The following is a 21769-nucleotide window of genomic DNA, read 5'->3' on the forward strand; positions in this document are numbered from 1 at the left end:
AAAAAAAAAAAAAAGAGAGAGAGAGAGAGAAATGGTAGGAGGGAATGAAGAGCAATGGAAAGGGTGAATCTAAATGAATATTAGCTCATAAAACAATAATAATGTTTTGATTACAAGGTAGAAAAATTACAGGCATGAGCTATGTGTGGCGGCTCATGCCTGTAATCCCAGCACTTTGGGAGGCTGAGGTGGGTGGATCACCTGAGGTCAGGAGTTCCAGACCAGCCTGATCAACACGGTGAAACCCCGTCTCTACTAAATACAGAAAATTAGCCGGGCTTGGTGGCGGGTGCCTGTAATCCCAGCTACTTGGGAGGCTGAGGCAGGAGAATTGCTTGAACCCGAGAGGCAGAGGTTGCAGCGAGCTGAGATCGCGCCATTGCACTCCAGCCTGGGCGACAAGAGCGAAACTCTGTCTTAGAAAAGAAAAGAAGAAGGTAGAAAAATCTCTATACAAGAACAACTGCACAAAGCAGGGGCCAAGGTAGTTAGTTTTAAGGTCTTAGCATCATCTGGGAAGTGAAATAAGTATCCATTCTTAGTAGACTGTAATAAGCCACGATGCCTGCTATAATCTTCAAGCTCACTGGTGAAAGAATGAATTGCTAACAAACTAATAGAATGGAGAAAATGGAATAATAAAAATTCCTTCATATATCCAAAAGAAGGCAAGAAAGATGAGAAAAAGGAACATAAAACATGGAGAAATAAAACAGTTAAAGTAAATCAAAATACACCAGTGATTACATAAAATTCAAACATACTCTAATTAAAAGACAAAGATAGCTTGACAAATTATATACGTTGCTTACAAAAAAAATCCTTAAATATGAAGAAACAGAAAGATCAAGCAAGAGGATGAGAATACCTATGCCATGACAAATCTAACCAAAAGACAAATGGGGTAGTTATAGTGTCATAGAAGACAAGGTATACTTTAAGTCAAAAAGCATTACTAGAGTTAAGGACATTTGCTATTGATGAAAAGGCCCATCTACCAGGAATATAATTCTAAATTCGTATATATCTAATAACATATCCTTGAAATACATCCAGCAAAATATGACAGAATGTCAAAGTGGAATAAATCAGCTCGTAATCATAGAGGACCCCTCCATGCTCCTGTCGGGTGTGCCAATACAAGGCTGCTGTTTTCTCAGGCCATTTCTCTATAGGGCTGAGTTTGCAGCAAGTCACCTTGAGGGATGAGGTTATGGCTCCCTCTGGGACAAAGAACAGGCTCGTTTGATGCTTGCTACAAAAGTGGTGCATTGCCCATTATTTCTGTCCTATAACACAACCCACTGAGCACTCAGGCATTCAGCGGAACCCTCCGCATTACCTCTGTAGGGCTTGGGGAGAAGGAGGAACTGACACAAGTGAACAAGCTGACATTCATGCTACTTACTGTGCTGACTGAGTCTTCTGCTTATCACCCAGGAGTCTTATGCCTTCTGCCAGCAATGCATAACTTAGCTTGTAAGTAGGTACAATCAAATCCCAAGCCCAACAGTATGTTGCTTACAACAGAAAAATCCTAAATACAAAGACACAGAAAGGTTATGTAAGAGTGGAAAAGATATGCCATTCAAAAAGCAACCAAAAGAAGGCTGGTGAAACTGTACTAATAGAAGACAAAGTAGATTTTAAAACGAGAAGCATATTGAGAGTTACAGACAGACAGCTGTAAATAATAATAATAAAGACTATCCATCAGGAAGATATAATTTTGTTTGTATGCTTTTAATAACACAGCTTCAAAATACACAAGGCAAATTTGATGGAACCAAAAATAGAAACAAACCTGTAATTACACTGAGTTTTTTTTTAAACACACATCTCACAGTAACTGATAGAACAAGCAGACAGGAAAAAAACCCACGCAACATAAGGGGTTATAAGGGATTTGAACAAAATGATTAACAAACTCTACCTAATTTTTATATATACCTAAGTACTATAGAATATACAGCACAAGCTTTTCAAGTGTACGTGAAACATGTACTGGAAAAGTCATGAAAAATTTAAAAGGATTATCATAATACAGACTAGGTTCTCTGACTGCAGTAGAGAAGCTAGAATTTTTTTTTTTTTTTTTTTTTTACAGACAGGGTCTCTCCCTCTGTCAATCAGGCTAGAGTGCAGTGGCACCATCATGGCTCACAGCAGCCTTGACCTCGCTGGATTCAGGTGATCCTCCTACCTCGGCCTCCCAAGTAGCTGGGACTACAGGTGTGTGCCACCATGCCTGGCTAATTTCTTTCATTTTTTCAGAGACAAAGTTTTGCCATGTTGCCTAGGCTGGTTTCAAACTCCTGGGCTCAAGCAGTCTGCCCACCTCAGCCTCCCAAAGTGCTAGGATTACAAGCATGAGCCACTGCACGCAGCCAAAGCTAGCAATTAATAACAAAAAGAAGAAAAATGCCCAAATGCTTAGAAATTAAGTAATCCACTTCTTCTTCTTCTTCTTTTTTTTTTTTTTTTTTTTTTTTTTGAGACAGAGCCTTGCTGTGTCACCCAGGCTAGATGTGATCTCGGCTCACTGCAACCTCCCCCTCCAGGGTTCAAGTGCTTCTCCTGCCTCAGCCTCCCAGCTAGCTGGGATTAGACACGTGCCACTACGCCCAACAAATTTTTGTATTTTTAGTAGAGACAGGGTTTCACTATGTTGGCCAGGCTGGTCTCGAACTCCTGACCTCAGGTGACCCACCTTGGCCTCCCAGAGTGCTGGGATTACAGGTGTGAGCCACCACACCCGGCCCACTTCTTAAAAAGTATTATTTGTTGAGGTGAAACTCACATAAATTAACCAATTTAAAGTGAATAATAACATGAAATTTAAATTTTTTCATTTTAAGTGAACAATTTAGTGGCATTTAGTGCATTCCCAATGTTGTGCAACCATCATCTCCATTAATGTTCTAAAGCATTTTCAGTGAAAATGAAAAAACATGGGTTAAAAACAAAACCACAGTGGAAAATAGAAAACATTTTGAATGGAATGTTGATGAAAATGTGATACAGCATGTGTGGGATGTAGCTGACGCTGTGCTATCAACATATTATATGTGACTTTTCCCAATATAAATCTGAAAATTCAGCTTTATAATGGACAAATTCCTAAGATAACATAACTTACCAAAACCAGCACAAGAAGAAACAGTGTGGTCTTACATTGATAAATACATTGAATCTGAAATTTAAAATCTTCCCACAAAGAAATCTAGCCTTTGATTGTTTCACTGTTGAATTTTTCCAAGTGTTTAAAGAAGAAATAATATCAATGTTACAAAAAACACTTCCAGTGAATAAAAATAGAGTATTCAAAAAAAAAAAAAAGAAAGAAAGAAAACCCTGCTGCCTGTAATCCTAACACTTTGGGAGGCCAAGGTAGGCAGACTTCCTGAGTCCAGGAGTTTGAGACCAGCCTGGGCAACATGGTGAAACTCTTTCTCTACAAAAGATACAAAAATTAGTTAGGCATGGTGGTGTGCGCCTGTAGTCCCAACTACTTGGCAGGCTGATGTGGGAGAATCACTTGAGCCCAGGAGGTGGAGGTTGCAGTGAGTCAAAATCGCACCATTGCTCTTCAGCCTAGGCCACAGAATGAGACCTCGTCTCAAAAAAAAAAAAAAGTACTTCCCAATTCAGTTTATGAAGTCACTCTAATCTTGATATTTAACCTAACAAGTATGGTACAATAACAACAATTATTATGCTGATAGACCAATCTTTCTCATAAACATAAATGCAAGAATGCTAAATAAAATACTAGCAAACATAATATAGTACTTATAAAAAAGGTTAGGATTGTGAGGTTAAATATTTGAAAAACACAATGTCAACTTCTACTCATCCCACTACATCTCACCGTAATCAACTAAAACTGGACAAAATGTATGAAGCAATTATTTTCAGACATTGAACAACAGGCAGCATAGTTTTGTCATCCTGGAGAGGAAGAGAAGGAAAAAGGTTGGCCCTGTGATTGCCCTGGCTTTCGCCTACAGGCAATTTTTGAAGAGCAGCACAGTTTGCCTTTGCTTAGGAGAACCTAAGTAGAAGCCCAGCAGTCTCACTGAACTTAAGAGACGGAAACTTTTCAAAAGTCAGGAAACAACAGGTGCTGGAGAGGATGTGGAGAAACAGGAACGCTTTTATACTGTCGGTGGGACTGTAAACTAGTTCAACCATTGTGGAAGACAGTGTGGCCATTCCTCAAGGATCTAGAACCAGAAATACCATTTGACCCAGCCATCCCATTACTGGGGATATACCCAAAGGATTATAAGTCATGCTGCTATAAAGACACGTGCACACATGTTTACTGCGTCACTATTCACAATAGCAAAGACTTGGAACCAACCCAAATGTCCATCAATGACAGACTGGATTAAGAAAATATGGCACATATACAGCATGGAATACTATGCAGCCATAAAAAAGAATGAGTTTGTGTCCTTTGTAGGGACATGGATGCAGCTGGAAACCATCATTCTCAGCAAACTATCGCAAGAACAGAAAACCAAACACCGCATGTTCTCACTCATAGGTGGGAACTGAACAATGAGAACACTTGGACACAGGAAGAGGAACATCACACACCAGGGCCTGTTGTGGAGTGGGGAGGGATAGCATGAGGAGATATACCTAATGTAAATGATGAGTGAATGGGTGCAGCACAGCAACATGGCCCATGTATACACATGTAACAACCTGCATGTTGTGCACATGTACCCTAGAACTTAAAGTATAAAAAAAAAAAACAAAAGAGACAGAAACTTGGGACGGCTGTGCTGGCTGGAATTTGTAAGGCAGAGTAACTAAAAGGAGGAAGTTACACAAAGAAAGGGCTCCAGAAATCTAAAGAGGGGTCCCCTCGAGTCCTGGCTAAATACTAATCTGTACATGCATGGGGTGAAACTTCATGAGATCAAAAGACAACTGCCTGGGAGCTCTACTAAACAATTCCTAGAGCTCATACAATAGAAAACGTTTTAATTTATATCAACCCAAGTAGAAACACTTCATTGAAAACCTGGGGCATCCAACAGGGGCCAGAGAAGGGTCATAGCTTGGTAATAGAGCTAAGTTAGTCTTAGAGTAAAGGTACTCTATGCCTGTCTAACAAAGCTTAAAAACAAACATCGAAAAGGTAGATCTAATCCACATGTAATTGCCTGCCGAAACAAACCTCAACACTCTTTAAAGGAAGACAGCAAAATCCAGACATCCAATAACACAGCATTTGTAATGTCCAGCATCCAACGAAAAATTACCAGTCATGTGAAGAGTAGCAACTTATGTCCCTAATTAGAAAAAAAAATCAATCAATAGAAAAAAATAAATCAACGTAATCCACCACATTAACAAAATAAAGAAAAGCATACGATTGGGGCGAGACAGCATTAGGACAAATACCTAATGCATGCGGAGCTTAAGACCTAGATGACGGGTTGATAGGTGCAGCAAACCACTATGGCACCTGTATACCCATGTAACAAACCTGCATGTTCAGCACAGGTATCCCAGAACTTAAAGTAAAATAAAAATAAATAAATATAGGAAAGCATACGATCATTTTGATAGACATAGAAAAGGCATTTGTTGGAATTCAGCATACATTAATGATTAAAAAAGAAACACCCAGCAAGCTAGGAATAGAAAGAAATTCTTAAAACCTGATACAGAGTATATGCAAAAACCTATAGCAAACACTGTACTTAGTGGTGAAATATTGAAAGTTTGCCCCTAAAATTGGGAAGAAACGAAGACACTTGTTCTGACCATCTCTAATCAACATTGTGCTGGAGGCCTGCAAAGGTCAATGAGGGCGAAAAAGAAAATGAAAGGCATACAGGTAGAAAAGGAAATTAAAAGTATGAAGATGGAAGAAAAAACCTTTTGTATTCACAGATGACATAATTATGCATGTAGAGAACCTAAAATTATCTATAGTCAAATTACAAGAAATAGGTGAATTCACTGACACTGCTAAATACCAGTGCAACATACAAAATGTATTTCTATATATTAGTAACAAACAACTAGAAATGTAATTTTAGAAAGTATCACTTACACTAGTATAAATAAATACCTAGGAATACATTTAACAAAAAATGACCATGACCTTTATACAGAAAATTATAAAACATTATTGAGTTTAAGAAGGCCTAAGTAAATGAAGAGTTACTATATTTCTAGGTTGTAAGATGCCAATTTTCCCCCAGATTGATCTGTAGATTTAGTGTAATCCCAATAAAAGTCTGGTAAATTTTTTTGTGGAATTGACAAAATAATTCTAAAATTTATACAAGGACTAAAAGTTGCCAATAATTATGAAGAATATGGCTAAAGGATATACACAAGTTAAAACTTATTAAAACAGTGAAATGTTGGTACAACAGATGAAATATATGCCAATGAAACAAAAGAAATTACAGAAACAGACCCACACATACATAATCACTTGATTTATGACACAGATGCTACTACATTGTAGTGTAGTGCACTGTAGGATGGTCTTTTGAATAAATAGTACTCAGTTAATCTGCTGAACCCTACCTCACATCATTCAGAGAAATGTATTTGAGAAGGTAAACACAAGAAGTACATTATGTATGATTCAATTTATATAAAGATCAAAAACAGGCAGAAGTAATTGTGATAGAAGACAGGACCTTAAAGATCAGCCAGTCTGACTTCTGGTTTCAAAGTGGCAGTGTTGAAGCAAGCTGTTTTTATTCCCTCTTGTAGAAAACCAAAAACAAATATACAGCACCAAGATTACCATGAGAAATATTGTAGAACTCAAGGATCAAGAGAGATGGTTCTCAGGGCCACAGAGGAGTGGAAAAACACTGAGAAGACTGTAAGAAAATAAGACTCCCCTTTCTGTTGGGCACCAAGTCCACAGAAAATTTTCCCCCAACTCACTCAGTCACTTGTTTCTTTTTCTTTTTTTTGAGAGGGAGTCGTGCTCTGTCGCCAAGCTGGAGTGCCATGGCAGGATCTCAGCTCACTGCAACCTCTGCCTCCCAGGTTCAAGCAATTCTCCTGCCTCAGCCTCCCGAGTAGCTGGAACTACAGGCGTGTGCCATCACATCCAGCTAATTTTTGTATTTTTAGTAGAGATGGGGTTTCATCATGTTGGCCAGGATGGTCTTGATCTCTGACCTTGTGATCTGCCTGCCTCGGCCCCCCAAAGTGCTGGGATTACAGGTGTGAGCTACCGCGCCTGGCCTCACTTGTTTCCATATTGGAGAAAGTGAGATTGATGTGGACAACCTGTTTTCCCATGATGTTGGGTTTCCTGGCAGAAGACCTGTCCCTCTCTTAACCTGCAGGAAGTATCTTGAGTGCCTGAAGAGAGAAATATCCCTGGGGACAGGCAGAGACAAAGTGGGAAGATGGGATTACCATCCCCAGCCCTGGAAGCTCTGCTCTGTAACTCTGCCAAAGGAGATGCCAAATCAGAGTGGCTGCTCAGCAGCACCATGCTGTAGAAGATCCATCCCACAGATCCCCTGAGCAAAAACCCCTAGCCGGCCTTCTTACAATGCCAGGACATTCCCTTTGGAACCTCTCCTATTCAGGAAGAGCTGTGCTTGGAGTGTTTACTAGAGCCAAGGTGAAACCTGGGCTTAAGGCACCACCTAGAGCTGAAAAGGAGGCAGTGACCTGGCGGTAAAGAACCTCTAACCAAATATATGCAATAAAAACCAAAACAAGTTCAGCAGAGAAGGCTGGAATAGAAAACTAATCTTTCAATGCAAAGACATAGATATATGTCCACAAGAAACAGCAGCAAACAGGGAACCATGATCTCCCCAAACAAAGCAAGCAATCAGTGACCCTAGCAAGAAGACATTAGGACAGATACCTAATGCAGGCAGAGCTTAAAACCTAGATGACAGGTGCAGCAAACCACCCTGGCACATGTATACCTATGTTACAAACCTACACGTTCAGCACATGCATCCCAGAACTTAAAGTAAAAGAAAAAAAGAAAAGCAAGGCAAGAAGGCAATATATGAACTTTTTCACCAATAACTCAAAATAGTGGTTTAAGGAAACTCAGTGATTTCTAAGCTAACACAGAAAAGCAATTCAAAAATTTATCAGAAATACTTAATAAAGAGATTGAAATAACACAAAAAAATTGAATAGAAATTTTTCAGACTGAGAAATTTATTTGCTAAGCTGAACAATTTGTTATAAGCGCTCAACAGTAGAATGGATTAAGTGGAGGAAAGAATCAGAGATTGAAGACAGGCTATTTGAAAATACACAGAGGAGACAAAAGAAAAATGAATGAAAAGTAATAAAGATCACCTACAAAATAAGGAAAATTACCTCAAAAGATCACATCTAAGAATTTTGATGTTCAAGAGGGAGTTGAGCAAGGGCAAAGGGTAGAAAGCTTATTCAAAGAAATAACAAAACTTGTCAAAACTAGAAAAAGATATACATATCCAAGTACAGGAAGGGCAGAGAACATCAAACATATTTGACCCAAATAAGAGTACCCCAAGGCATATAATAATCACACTCTCAAAGGTCAAGGACAAAGAGAGAATCATAAAAGAAGCAAGACAAAGGAAGCAACTAACATATCAAGGAGCTCCAATTCATCTGGCAACAAACTTCTCCATGGAAAGCATACAGGCCAGGAGTTACAAAACAATCAGAAAACAGGCAACAGTAGTAAGTCCTTATATATCAATAATGATAATGAATGTTAATGGACAAAATTCTTCAATTAAAAGTCAAAGAGTGGCTGAATGCACAAAGAAGCCCCAACTATATGCTTTTTACAAGAAAACCATTTTACCTACAAAGACACACATAGATTGAAAGTAAAAGAGTGGAAAAAGATATTTCATGCAACTAGAAACAACAAAAAAATGGAGTAGCTATACTTATATCAGACAAAATAGACTACAAATCAAAGACTGTAAAAGGAGACAAAGAAGGTCACTAACGATTAAGGGGTCAATTCAGCAAGAGGATATAACAATTATAAATATCTATGCATCAAACACCAAAGCTCCCAAGCACATAAAGCAAAAATTAATAGATTTGAAGGGAGAAATAGACTCCAATACAACAATAATACGGGGACTTTAACACTCCACTCTCAGTGATGGACAGATTACCTAGACAGAAAATCAATAAAGAAACACCAGAGTTAAACTATATACTAGACCTAATAGGTCTAACTGACATTTACAGAACATTTCACCCAACTGTTGCAGGATGTACCTTCTTTTCATGGAACATTATCTAGAATAGACTATATCTTATGGCACAAAACAACTTTGAACAAATTTTAAGAAGTAGAAATCATATCAAGTATCTTTTCTGACCACAATGGAATAAAACTAGACATCAATAACAAGAGGAACTTCAGAAACTTCACAAACTCATGGAAACTAAACAACATGCCCCTGATCGACCCATGGGAGAATAAAGACTTTAAGAAGGAAATTTAAAATGTCTTGAAACAAATGGAAATGGAAATACAACATACCAAAATCTATGGGATACAGCAGAAGTAGTACTAAGAGGGAAGTTTATAGCAATAAACAACTGTATCAAAAAGGTGGAAAGACTTCAAATAAACAACCCAATTATGAACCTCAAGGAACTAGAAAAGCAAGAACAAGCCAAACCCAAAATTGGTAGAAGAAATACTAAAGGTTAGAGCAGAAATAAATGAAATTGAGACTAGAAAACAATACAGACCAACAAAATGAAAAGTTGGATTTTTGGGGAAAGATAAATAAAATTGACAAAACTTTGGCTAGACTAGAGAAAAGACACTCTCCTATTGTCATTGTTTTCAAAAAATAAATGTATATGCATCACAAAACATATCAAATGTATCCTTCAGGGCCCCAAAATGCCTACTGACATATAGCATGTCCTGCTTCATGCCAGGGCCTGCTAATTAAGGAACTCCTCATAGCTGATCCCTTTAATCTGTTATCAGAGCACTGAGTCTGATGTCAGAGATCTTTGCATTCATTTGACTTGCATTCTATTTTTCAGACTAGCCAGGGCAAGAGAAGTTGATTCCAGTCATTGTTAACTCTAGACAAGAACCAACAATTTCACTTCTTATGCCCACTATTAATAGTACATTGGCAAGTTAAGAGATCCGCCTGATCAATTTAATTCCTGAGCTATCGCAGTTGACATTCATGACTTTTTCCCCAAGGTAGGACTGTATTTCTGCAGACATATTCTCCATTTGCTCAAATGAACCCATTCCTTTAATAAGAGTTCAACTAGATCAAGATTTACAATGATAGCCCTGAAAAAACTTATCACAATTTATTTCTGTAATTACATAACATGATCTTGATTTGTTTTACACATAGACTTTTACTCCTGGGAACTTTAACTCACATGGATGTTATTTTCAGCTCCCAAATACATTAATGCTGGGTTTGTGATAGGAAGTGTAATCAGAAGGCTGACCCAGCTGATGTATAATGATTAAAAATGTAAGTCTTGGTAAATCTTGTTTTTCCCTTTATTTGAAATATCTCTCTCTCTCTTCTAATCTTAAAGCCTTTACTTTGAGACATGATGGAAAAGTCTTACAGATACGTATGGAACATTGATCTCCACTGAGTGAAAACAATCTAACCAGAAAGCTTTGATGCCTGTCAATTAATGTTGAAGCTTAAATTATGGGAATAAGACATATTGCGGGGCTGGAAGGAATGGATAATTAATATTTCTCTCCTTCTTTCTTGCTGTCTCCTTTAACAGAATCTATACCGACCTCCTCAAAAACCTTCTCAAGGGCAGCTATGTCCCCATGGGCCTCAGAAAACCCTTCTTCTACCCCCTCATGAATGTACCAGTGAACAAAGGCATGGTTGGCATACACCACGTCAAAACTTGTGGTCCAGGTGAGCCCAGGCCTCAGCAATGGCTGTGGTATTGCCCAGCATGCACACAGCTCTCTGTACCTTGGCCAGGTCTTCATCAGGTACCACCATGGGAAGCTGGTAATTAATGCCAACCTTGAAACCAGTGGGACACCAATGCACAAACTGGATATTGTGCTTGGTCTTGATGGTGGTAACAGCAGCATTGACATCTTTATGGTGTCACCACAGTGCAACAGGCAGGAAGCCATCATTTGTTATGGCGAGGGTCATATTTCATCATCTGGTTGGCTGGCTCAAATCAAGCATTGATGATCTCTGCTACAGAAAGCTGTTCATGATAGGCTTTCTCAGCAGAGAAAACAGGGGCATATGTGGCCAGAAAAAAGTGGACGTGGGGATAGGCACCAAGTTGGTCTGGAATTCTGTCAGATCAGCATTCAGGGAGCCATCAACTCTGGGGGAAGCAGTGATAGAGGGCATAATCTGAAGAACAAGGCAGTTAGTGTAGGTTGAGCACTCAATATTGAGGTTTCTATGACAGATGTCTACCACAAAGGCACACTCAGAGCGCTGCAGGGTAGTGTGGGTGGTGAGGATGGAGTTATAGGGCTCAACTACAGCTGTGGAAACCTGGGACACTGAGTAAATGAACTCCAACTTGGACTTCTTGCCATAATGAACAGAGAGACATTCTATCAGCAGGGAGGTGAACCCAGAACCAGTTCCCCAACCAAAGCTATGGAAAACCAAGAAGCCCTGAAGACTTGTGCACTGGTTGGCCGGCTTGAGAATTTGATCCAACATGAAGCCAATGATCTCCTTGCCAATAATATAGTGCCCTTGGGCATAGTTATTGGCAGCATCTTCCTTGCCTGTGATGAGCTGCTCAGGGTGGAAGAGCTGGTGGTAGATGGCAATGTGAACTTTGTCAATGAATGTGGGCTCCAGGTCTATAAACACTGCCCTGGGCATATGCTTGCCAGCACCTGTCTCACTGATGTCAAAGGAGTCATCTCCCCCAGTGGTCTTGTCACTTGGCATCTGGCCATCGGGCTGGATGCCATGTTCCAGGCAGCAGAGCTCTAAGCAGGGATTATCAATCTGGCCATGAGCCTGGCCAACGTGGATGGAGATGTGCTCACGCATAGTGACTAGGGAACAAGAGGCAAAGGCAACAGGAGCAGACACCAGGTCCCGGTTACTTTTCTTGAGAAGCTAAGAGTCAAGGTAACACACTCAGAAATCACACTTTCAAAACTACTATTACTTAACATGCCTGCTTCTGCTTAAATATAAAATGACTTCAGGATAATTAGCATTTTGAGGCATACAGTATTACTAGAGTCCCTTCCTATTATGTGTTTTGCATTCCTTTTTCAAACCAAAACAAATACTAATTTGTCTTTCTCCTGTAAGAATAAATATCGCAAACATTGGGACATTCTTTTTAGAGACCTTTTATTTCCTATCCTGATTTTGGCAACCTAGTCTCTTTGGTATATTGGTCATAAGAGAAATTATTTAGTAGGCTTGTCTTACTCATGCACAGTTGGTGTTGTTCTGTTCTTTAATGAGTCTCAAGCAAAGAAGTATAAAGAGCAGCATGGTAAGGAATTTGCCTAAAAGTTGTATGATGGTTCTAGTCTCAGTTCAATTAACTGTGGTGTCCCAGGCAAATCACCCAATGCCTTGGTGTTCTCATCTATAAAGTACCAGAGCTGCTTCTGGCATTGCTGCCTGGCACAGAGTTGGCATTCAATAGTCTATTAATATACAAATACTAGTTTCATAAACATCTTCAAAGTTTTATATTGAACTCAATTCACTTCTGTGAAAAGTAGTCAACCAACGAAATGGCATGCAAATTAACGAGGCCTACTCCTATTCCACGCTGTTCTCATGGCAGTCTGAGATTAGAAGAAACCAGCACTGGAAGCAAGAAGGCAATGAAAATACAGTAACACAGTAAGCACTTTTAGTTCACTTTGTGGACAACTGAACTAGAAACCAGTTGGAAAAAACTAACCAACCAACCAACCAATCAAAAATGGCCCAAATGAATCAGTGAACTAAAGTAGAAAAGGATCACTTCCCATCCAGAATTTTTTCGAAAAATGTCAATAAATTCAGCTTCTTAAAAGAGTTTTTTATATTAAACCAGGCATCTTTCAAAGAGAAGCGGCTACCTTTCAGGTTCTTGACTTTCAAAGAGAAGCGGCTACCTTTGAGGTTCTTGAACGTAGATTGCAACACGGAGATAAGTATAATAGAGTGCACAACATTAAATCAAAGGTGGAGGGGAAGAGGATTGTGGGGCAGTCATTTCTGGACATCAAGAAAGAATTCAATCTACCTAATGCAAGGCAACTTCTGGGGTCCTTGTGTGTGGAAACATTCTTTTTTTTTTTTTTTTTTTTGAGACAGAGTCTCGCACTGTCACCCAGGCTGGAGTGCGGTGGCATGATCTCGGCTGACTGCAAGCTCCGCCTCCCAGGTTCACGCCATTCTCCTGCCTCAGACTCCCGAGTAGCTGGGACTACAGGCGCCGCCACCAAGCCCGGCTAATATTTTGTATTTTGAGTAGAGACAGGGTTTCACCGTATTAGCCAGGATGGTCTCGATCTCCTGACCTCGTGATCCGCCCGCCTCGACCTCCCAAAGTGCTGGGATTACAGGCGTGAGCCACCACACCCGGCCGAAACATTCTTATAAGAGGAAACTGTCTTCATGTTTTATATTTGCCTTAATTTTCTTTTATTATTTCCAGACCACCTCTGTTGGTTATGCTAAGTACTCCTTTTCTCTTTTTGGAATTTAAACTTTTTAAGGAAACAAAAATTAACAGAAAGCAAGACGCATTGGAAATATGAACTCTTCTTTTACTGCATAAGAAATGAGAAGAAAAACTGTGTGTGAAATTCTGGAGTCTAAAATTAAAATGTAAACAGAGAATGCTCAGTGACCTTTTCGTAGGAGGCTCACATGAAGGAATGTCATGGTACATTGACCAAACTTTTATTCATTTGCATTTTCAGGATGTTGCTATTAATACCACATGACACTCAATAAATTACACTACGACATTTTGTACAAATCACTTCACTTCTGGTTTCCTCTTCGGCTGTGTTACTTCACCCTCTGGTTACCTGTAGGAAAAAAAAAATGTATTTTGGGGCTTTATTTTTAAAGGGAGATTCACAGTTTTAGTCAATGTAAAGATATTGGTTCCCAAACTGTGTTCTAAGGAAATAGCTATCTAAGGTATCTTTTTTTTTTTTTTTTTGACGGAGTTTTTGCTCATCGCCCAGGTGGGAGAGCAGTGACGCCCATCTCGGCTCACTGCAACCTCCGCCTCCTGGGTTCAAGTGATTCTCCTGCCTCAGCCTCCAGAATAACTGGGACTACAGGCACCTGCCAGCACGCCCAGCTAATTTCTGTATTTTTAGTAGACACAGGGTTTTACCATGTTGGCCAGGATGGTCTCGATCTCCTGACCTCAGGTGATCCGCCCAGCTCGGCCTCCCAAATTGCTGGGATTACAGGCAGCAGCCACCGTGCCCGGCAATATTGGTTCCTAAATTGTGTTCTAAGGAAACAGCTAACCAAGGTATCTCATTTAAAAAAAAAAAAAAAAGTTTTATGCTCTATTAAGTTTGGGAAATACTAGGTTAAAGAAAGCTAAACATGATTATTTCCAGTGGGACATCTGAGAGCCTTTAATTAGCTAACAGTGCATTGCAATTCTGCAAAGGAGGAACATTGTTTCCCAAACCTATCTGGCCATAGAACATATTTCTCAGAGTATTTTTCAAGAGTAGTATTTTCTGTAATATATGTTGAAAAATAATGGTATCAGCCATCTTTGTACATAAGCTCAAAAGGTCAGCCAGCCCTGAAATAAATGTAAGCCAAAAGGTAGAGAGATAAGTGAATAAAGCTGGCACACTGTCAGTCAGGAGTACCATGCTGCATTCTGAGTCAAGCTCCAGGTTTGTCTCTAAGAAGAAAAACAGGCGCGTCCAAAGCTTCTGGATTCCATTGAATTAAAACCCTTTTAAATTAAATCCTTGTAACTGAAGAGTATCGGTGGATGAAGAAAAAATAGTCTCACATGTCTTCATTTCCACCCTTGGCTCAGTACTGCTCCAGTTCCATTATTCTTAAACATCTATTAACATGATTGCTAAATAATTACACAGGCTAACTGCCAAGCATTTTTCACAGGAAGCAAGGCACTGCTCTTCTGGCTTATGCAAAAGGGTCACTTTGTTTTTTTTTTTTAAACCTTTGTCTTGTTTTGATTGAAGAAACATCTCTAAAAATACCATCTGAGTGCAAGATAAAAAGGAAATAGCAATTCAAGGCACAAAGCTAAGTACATGCAACAATAAAGATGATTTGGGGGTGGGACAGTACAGAATTCAGGACTGATAGAAGTTATCAGCTCCGTATTTCAGAAAGACCTAGTGTCTTCCTCTGCTTATGCTGTTCTGCCAGAACTTTAATTTTGGCAGAGATCACCTCGATGTTATAATGTACTGATTCAGAGGTCCCAAATCAGTAGACCCGATCCTAGACAGATCCTCAAAGGTCAGCTGCCACTAGGTGTCCCCTTCTTGATCATCCTTCATGCTCCCTGGATTGGGGCATGGCTAAGCACTCAAGTCAAAGGATTAGTTGGCAATATCCTACACTGTCAACAAAGTTTTGAAGAAAAACAGAGAAACTGGTATTTACTAAGCACCTAAGTGACAGATTATTTTCATAAACATTAGCCTATAAAACAAACAACTCTCCTGCCCCAAATCCAAACAGATCTTTTCCCTATTATTTACAAATAAAGAAAACCAGCTTAGAGAGGTTATAAAATTTGCCTAAGGTCAAACCAAATGCGAATAAGCAAATTAGGTAAAATTCCGAGCCAGGTCTGGATGAGTCCAAAGTGTGTTTTACAGTATCATGCTGTCTCCTGATCATTACAAAATTTCATTTGTTTACAGAAGCACGAATGGCCCATTTATGCCTTTTCTCTCAGCATCTAGCAAAACATCTCAACTTTTATTACACCAACTTCAGGAGTCTTGATAATGTTTAGATCTTCTCATTCATTTGCCTAAATCAATAGAGCTATTTATTCTCAACTGTTGGCAATGAACTTTCTTAACTCAGCATTTTGAGGAAAAAAAAAGAAATTCTAAATACTTGAATTGCTTCATTTCATGCTCATTGTTTTTGGCATGCCTCCTTTTGGTTTTCTTTAAAAAGAGATTCTAAAATCATGGCATATTTAGATATGAAAAACAGGATGGAGAGCAATGGGAACACTAATCTGAAATAAGTCACATGGCCAGAGTACCTGTGTCTGTAGTAATCTCAAATTATACACTCTCGAATTAATTAAGCAATCCCTCATGTATGCTTGATTGAAAAAATAAAGCACTGCTGTAGAACTGTAGACTTGGATTCTACCCTACTCTTCCACAGTTGCCACCCTGGTTAAGTCTCTCTGATTGTTTCCTCATTACTTAAAATAAGTAGAGCTCTTAAATTCCTTCAAAAATTCCCAAGATTCTATAGTCAACTGCCACTCACTTGCCTTTCCAATGAAAAAACAGTTTAAAAGAATTCAAATCCCACCGCCTTTACCCCGTTTTAAATTCTTTTGACAAGGACAAAGGACTTACCCATCCATCTTCCACCTAAATTTGCTTTTTAGTGACAGAAAAACCAAGCAGCAAAGAAAAAAGTATGGTCACTCATCTAGGCAAGAGTGATGTACATTGCTTGGAAAATAGCTGAGAGAGCAGCTTAACAGTCCACTTATTTTGGTTGCAGGTATCATACCTCATATCCCCTAAGGGAGAGAGAAAAATCAATCTTTTCCAGGAAAGATGGTAATACAGTAAAGCTTCTTTCCCTTGCTTGGCCTGACACCATATAGTTACAAATGAAAATAATTCTGAGTGCATACAGATGCCCACAGCACCTGCTTTCAAAATCTTTTAAAAGTGCAATTACATAACAGGCTATCTGGCTTGATCCTTACTCTGATAACAAATAGACCTGGGTTTCCTAGTATCGCGTCCTTGGTATTTCACTCCTCTCATCGCCTCATCACTCTCATCTCCCCTCCTCACCTGACACTGACACAAGTATCCTGATGCAGTAGGACACATCATAAAATGAGAGTCCGGACCATATTCAACACAGCCTGGTAGAGCTGAGCAAACACTAGTTACTCAAAAATATAACTGACTTGATTTTCTGGGTTTAACTTCTTTATGAAGCAATCATTCCTTCAAAATGTCAGGACCAGAAGGATTTCAATGATGGTGTGCAGTTCTTGCTTGTTTCTTTAAAGATTCCTTGGAAATGGCCAGGCCCATAGGTAGATGCACTAGAGGAGACACTTTGGGGGAAATGCTCCCCTTTAGATACTCTAGCAGATGATCAAACTGGGAAACAGAGAACTAGTGGGCAATTTTCCCCTCTACACATACACATAAACATTTTTTTTTTCCCCCCAGTTCTGGGCACCATGCCCAGGGACCTTATAAGCAGAGGTCCTTTGTCAGAAAACATTAGTCACATTCACTGGTAATTCTACCATTATAGCCTCATTCATGTGAAGACAACACAGTAATCTTAGTACACGCTTCTCAAACTACAAAGTGCCTGTGAATCACCTGGGGACTTTGTTGCAATGTAGATTTAGATTTAATAGGTTTGGAGCAGAGCCCAAACTTCTGCATTTCTATAAATGCCAAACTTCAATACGATGTTGATGCTGTTGGTTCACAAATCATACTTGAGTAGCAAGGTCCTAAGTACCTCTGCTTTCCCATATTTGAACCACATTTTACCTGAAGGTCTCCTTGTGGCTGATTATCCCAAGAAAAATAAGGCAGAAAACAGAATTTCTCCCATGGGAAAATTCTACCCTGCACACAGGAGTTAAGTTCTCTGACTCTCATTGCCCAGACTCAGGATCCTGCTTCTTGCCCAGATTGATTTGGCAGAGTCTTCCTATTTAGCTGATGACAAACCCTGGCTCAGCCTCACCAGCCTTGGCTGATGCCACTCTGCCAGCAACCCAAACATTAGTGGTGTGGAGAACCTCCTAAAATATAGATTCCTGGGCTCTAATCCTGAGATTCTGACTCATTCAGTCTGAGGTGTGCCTCAAGAATAAACAGACATCTTAGGTGATTCTAAGATTTGAGAGAAGGAAATGCATGTGACCACTCTGATAGATCGGAGAAACCCGTATCTTACTGCCAGATATTACTTACATAAAGTAATATCTTTATGTAAAGAACAGTAAGAAAAAAGGAAACAGAATTTAAGGATTTGATAGTATAACAGAAGAAACAAGTTCCTTCCCAATTTGGACACTTAAGCGTATTCATGGTTAAGTCTGGTGTATTCTGTCCTCTTCTTTAGAGAAGTTCACTAAAAATGTGCAGTATATATTATATATTCTACAGAAAATGATTTTAATGTAGGTATGATTACAGATACACTCAGTGATCAAAACATGAGAGGAATGGTTATTTACTCTTCTGATTGAACAAATGAAACTAGAATTGTTCATACACATAATTTAAAAAAATATATTCAAGACACCAAAACCAGTTAATATAAGAACTGAACATTAATTAGTGACAGTAAAATGGCAGAAGCAAATATAAAATACAGAAAATAACTTTACTCAGACTTTTTGAATGACATGTCCTCCTTTAGGACTACAGTTTGGCTACTTGGTCCCTTCTGGGGCAGATGTGGCATCCTGAGGTGTGTAAGCCTCTGCAGGTGCAGATACAGCTCCTGCCACAGTAGTGGTGGTCTCAGATAAAGCAGGGATGGCTTCTGGATTGGAACTGGCTCCTGTCTCACTGGCGGTGGTCTCAGTCTGACTAGGAGTGGTGTCAGTTTGAAAGGCTGGAGTTTCTTGACTGCAGCTGGTGTCTGTTGGACTGGGTATGATGTCAACTTGAACAGTCATAGCCTCTTCTTCTGTTTCCAATTCTGTTTCTTGATTTTGAACTTCCTCACCCTCTTCTACCATAGCAGGTGGTAGTTGTAATAAAGTCTAATTAAAAAAAAAAAAAAGACAATACCAATATGAAAAACAGCTTATAAAGCTAAGCTCTCACATTATCATTCTAGAGTTCTCCAAAAGAGTGCTGACCATTTTACATTACAGACGTAACACCTCTGATGGCAATGGTCTAGGTCCTGCTAACACCAAGGAATATGCCTACACAGATGTCATATCCTGATAATCAAAATACATACAAAATCTTCAGAGAGGAAAACAACCATGAAAAGCCATTAGATTTTTAAGCAACAGACTTTGCTGTAAACATGTCTGCAAAAAATAGTGACTGATTAGGACTGATTATAAAACTAACTCAAGAAAGGGTCAACTTTAATCAAAGAGCCCTGTGAGCTGGGTGCGGTGGCTCATGGTGGCATTCCCAGCACTTTGGGAGGCTGAGGCAGGTGGATCACTTGAGGTCAGGAGTTCCAGACCAGCCTAGCCAACATGGTGAAACCCCATCTCTACTAAAAATACAAAAATAGCTAAGCTTGGTCCCAGCTAGTTGGGAGGCTGAGGCAGGAGGATCGCTTGACCCTGAGAGATGGAGGTTGCAGTGAGCTGAGATTGTGCCACTGCACTCCAGCCTGGGCGACAAAGTGAGATTCCGTCTGGAAAAGAACAGAACAGAGAGAAGAGAAGAGAGAAGAGAAGAGAGAAGAGAAGAGGAGAGAAAAGAAGAGAGAAGAGAGAAGAGAAGAGGAGAGAAAAGAAGAGAGAAGAGAGAAGAGAAGAGAGAAGAGAAGAGGAGAGAAAAGAAGAGAGAAGAGAAGAGAGAAGAGAAGAGAGAAGAGAAGAGAGAAGAGAAGAGAGAAGAGAAGAGAGGAGAGAAGAGAAGAGAAGAGAAGAGAAGAGAAGAGAAGAGAAGAGAAGAGAAGAGAAGAGAAGAGAAGAGAAAAAGAGCCCTGTGAGAGGTAGAGAGGAGCCTGGCCTTAAGACAAAGCCATGGGAGAAGGGAGCAGCAAGGAACAAGGTTTCCGTCCTGTTCAACCAGAAAACTGGAGCAACTCTATATGCTTAGCCTGCCCTTTGCCCCATGGCAGTCTAGTGACTTTCTCATCAGGGACTCTGCTTACAGTGCTGGAAATTGAAAATATTTATTTATTTATTTAATTTCATTTAATTTATTGAGACAGTCTGGCTCTGTCGCCCAGGCTGGAGTGCAGTGGTGTCATCTCAGCTCACTGCAACCTCCGTCTCCTGGGTTCAAGCAATTCTCCTGCCTCAGCCTCCCAAGTAGCTGGGATTACAGACATGTACTACCATGCCTGGCTAATTTTTGTATATTTAGTAGAGGTGGGGTGTCACCACGTTAGCCAGACTGGTCTCGAACTCCTGACCACAGGTGATCCACCCACCTCAGCCTCCCAAACTACTGGGATTACAGGCATGAGCCACCATGCTCAGCCTTGAAGATTTTTTAAAAGTACCATGCACGATAGCAGCAAAAAAAAAAAAAAAAGAAAAAAAAAGAAAAAGAAAAATACTTAGCAAAATGTTAACAAAGTATGTGTAAGGTTTGTATATTGAAAACTACAAAACCCTGATGAGAATTCAAAGAAGATCTAAATAAATGAGAGAGATCTTATTCATGGATAGGAAGACTCAATAAATGAAGATGTTAATCTCCTCAAATGGATCCTAAACAATGGATCCAACTCTTCAAAATACCCTTTAAAAACTGCAGCATGCCTTTGGGGGTAGAAACTGACCTGCTGATTCTAAAATGTATATAGAAAAGCAAAGGAACTGGGATAGCTAAAACAATTTCTAAAATGAAGAACAAAGCTAAAGGACTTATGTTATCTAATTTCCAGACTGACTGTAAAGCTACTATGATCAAGGTAGTACAGTCATGGCAAAGGGATATACAGAACAATGGAACAGAATAGAAAGCCCAGAATAAGACCTTCACATATATAGTCAATTGATATTTTGACTAAGTTGACAAGCAAGTCAACAAAGAAAAAAACAGCCTATTAGGAAAATGGTGCTGAAACAACTGGATATCCACAGGCAAATGAATAAAACTCAATCCTACCTGTATCATATAAAAAATTAACTCAAAATGCATCATACCTAACCATCCAACCTAAAACTACACAATTTCTAGAAAAAAACCTTTGTAACTCTGAGTTAGGCTATTTTTAGGACACAAAAAGCATGGATCATAAAAGAACAATTTGATACATTGAACTTCATCAAAATTTAAAACTTTTGCTCTTTGAAAGACACAACATAAATAAACAAGCCAGAGTGGGTGAAAATATTTGTAAAATACATATCTGATAAAGGACTTGTAGCCAGAATAAATAAAAACCTCTTGAAACTTAATATACAATCCAATAAAAAAATGAGCAGGAAACCTGAGCAGACACATCCCCAAAGATATACAGATGGCAAATGACCACATGAAAAGATGCTCAGTATCACTAGTCCTTAGGGAAATGAAAATTAAAACTAGACTGAGATCACTGTGTATCTATTAGAACTGCCAAAATTTTAAAAAGGCCTACCATATCAAGTGAGGGTGAGGATGTGTAGCAATCAGAACTCTCACACTGCTGGTGAGAGTGTAAAGTGGGTCAACCACTTTGAAAAACAGGTTGGCAGTTTCTTAAAAAGTTAAACACATCCTTAACATATAATCCAGCCATTCCACTCTTAGGTATCCACCCAAGATAAAGTGCAAAGACTTGTATAAGCAATAGTAGCCGGAAAAAACAAGAATACACACTGTAGATTCCATTTATATAAAAAT

General features: G+C 39.3%; 1 protein-coding gene and 1 pseudogene across 2 annotated transcripts in view; both read right to left on the minus strand.

The window, feature by feature from the left end:
• Positions 1–10741: 10741 nt before the first annotated feature.
• LOC105548604 lies at positions 10742–12131 on the minus strand (annotated as a pseudogene). The gene has a single exon (XR_001007412.1). The product of XR_001007412.1 is annotated as a tubulin alpha-1B chain-like (transcript).
• A 6097-nt stretch (positions 12132–18228) lies between these two features.
• AQR (aquarius intron-binding spliceosomal factor) overlaps positions 18229–21769 on the minus strand; it is a 118092-nt gene continuing 114551 nt past the window's right edge. The window contains exon 35 of the mRNA XM_011992691.1: positions 18229–18999. Within this exon, the coding sequence (XP_011848081.1) occupies positions 18664–18999 (336 nt within the window). The 3' untranslated portion in view covers positions 18229–18663. The remainder of the gene's footprint in view (positions 19000–21769) is intronic.

The sequence above is a fragment of the Mandrillus leucophaeus genome, unplaced genomic scaffold (assembly GCF_000951045.1).
Source record: "Mandrillus leucophaeus isolate KB7577 unplaced genomic scaffold, Mleu.le_1.0 Scaffold417, whole genome shotgun sequence".
NCBI lineage: Eukaryota > Metazoa > Chordata > Mammalia > Primates > Cercopithecidae > Mandrillus > Mandrillus leucophaeus.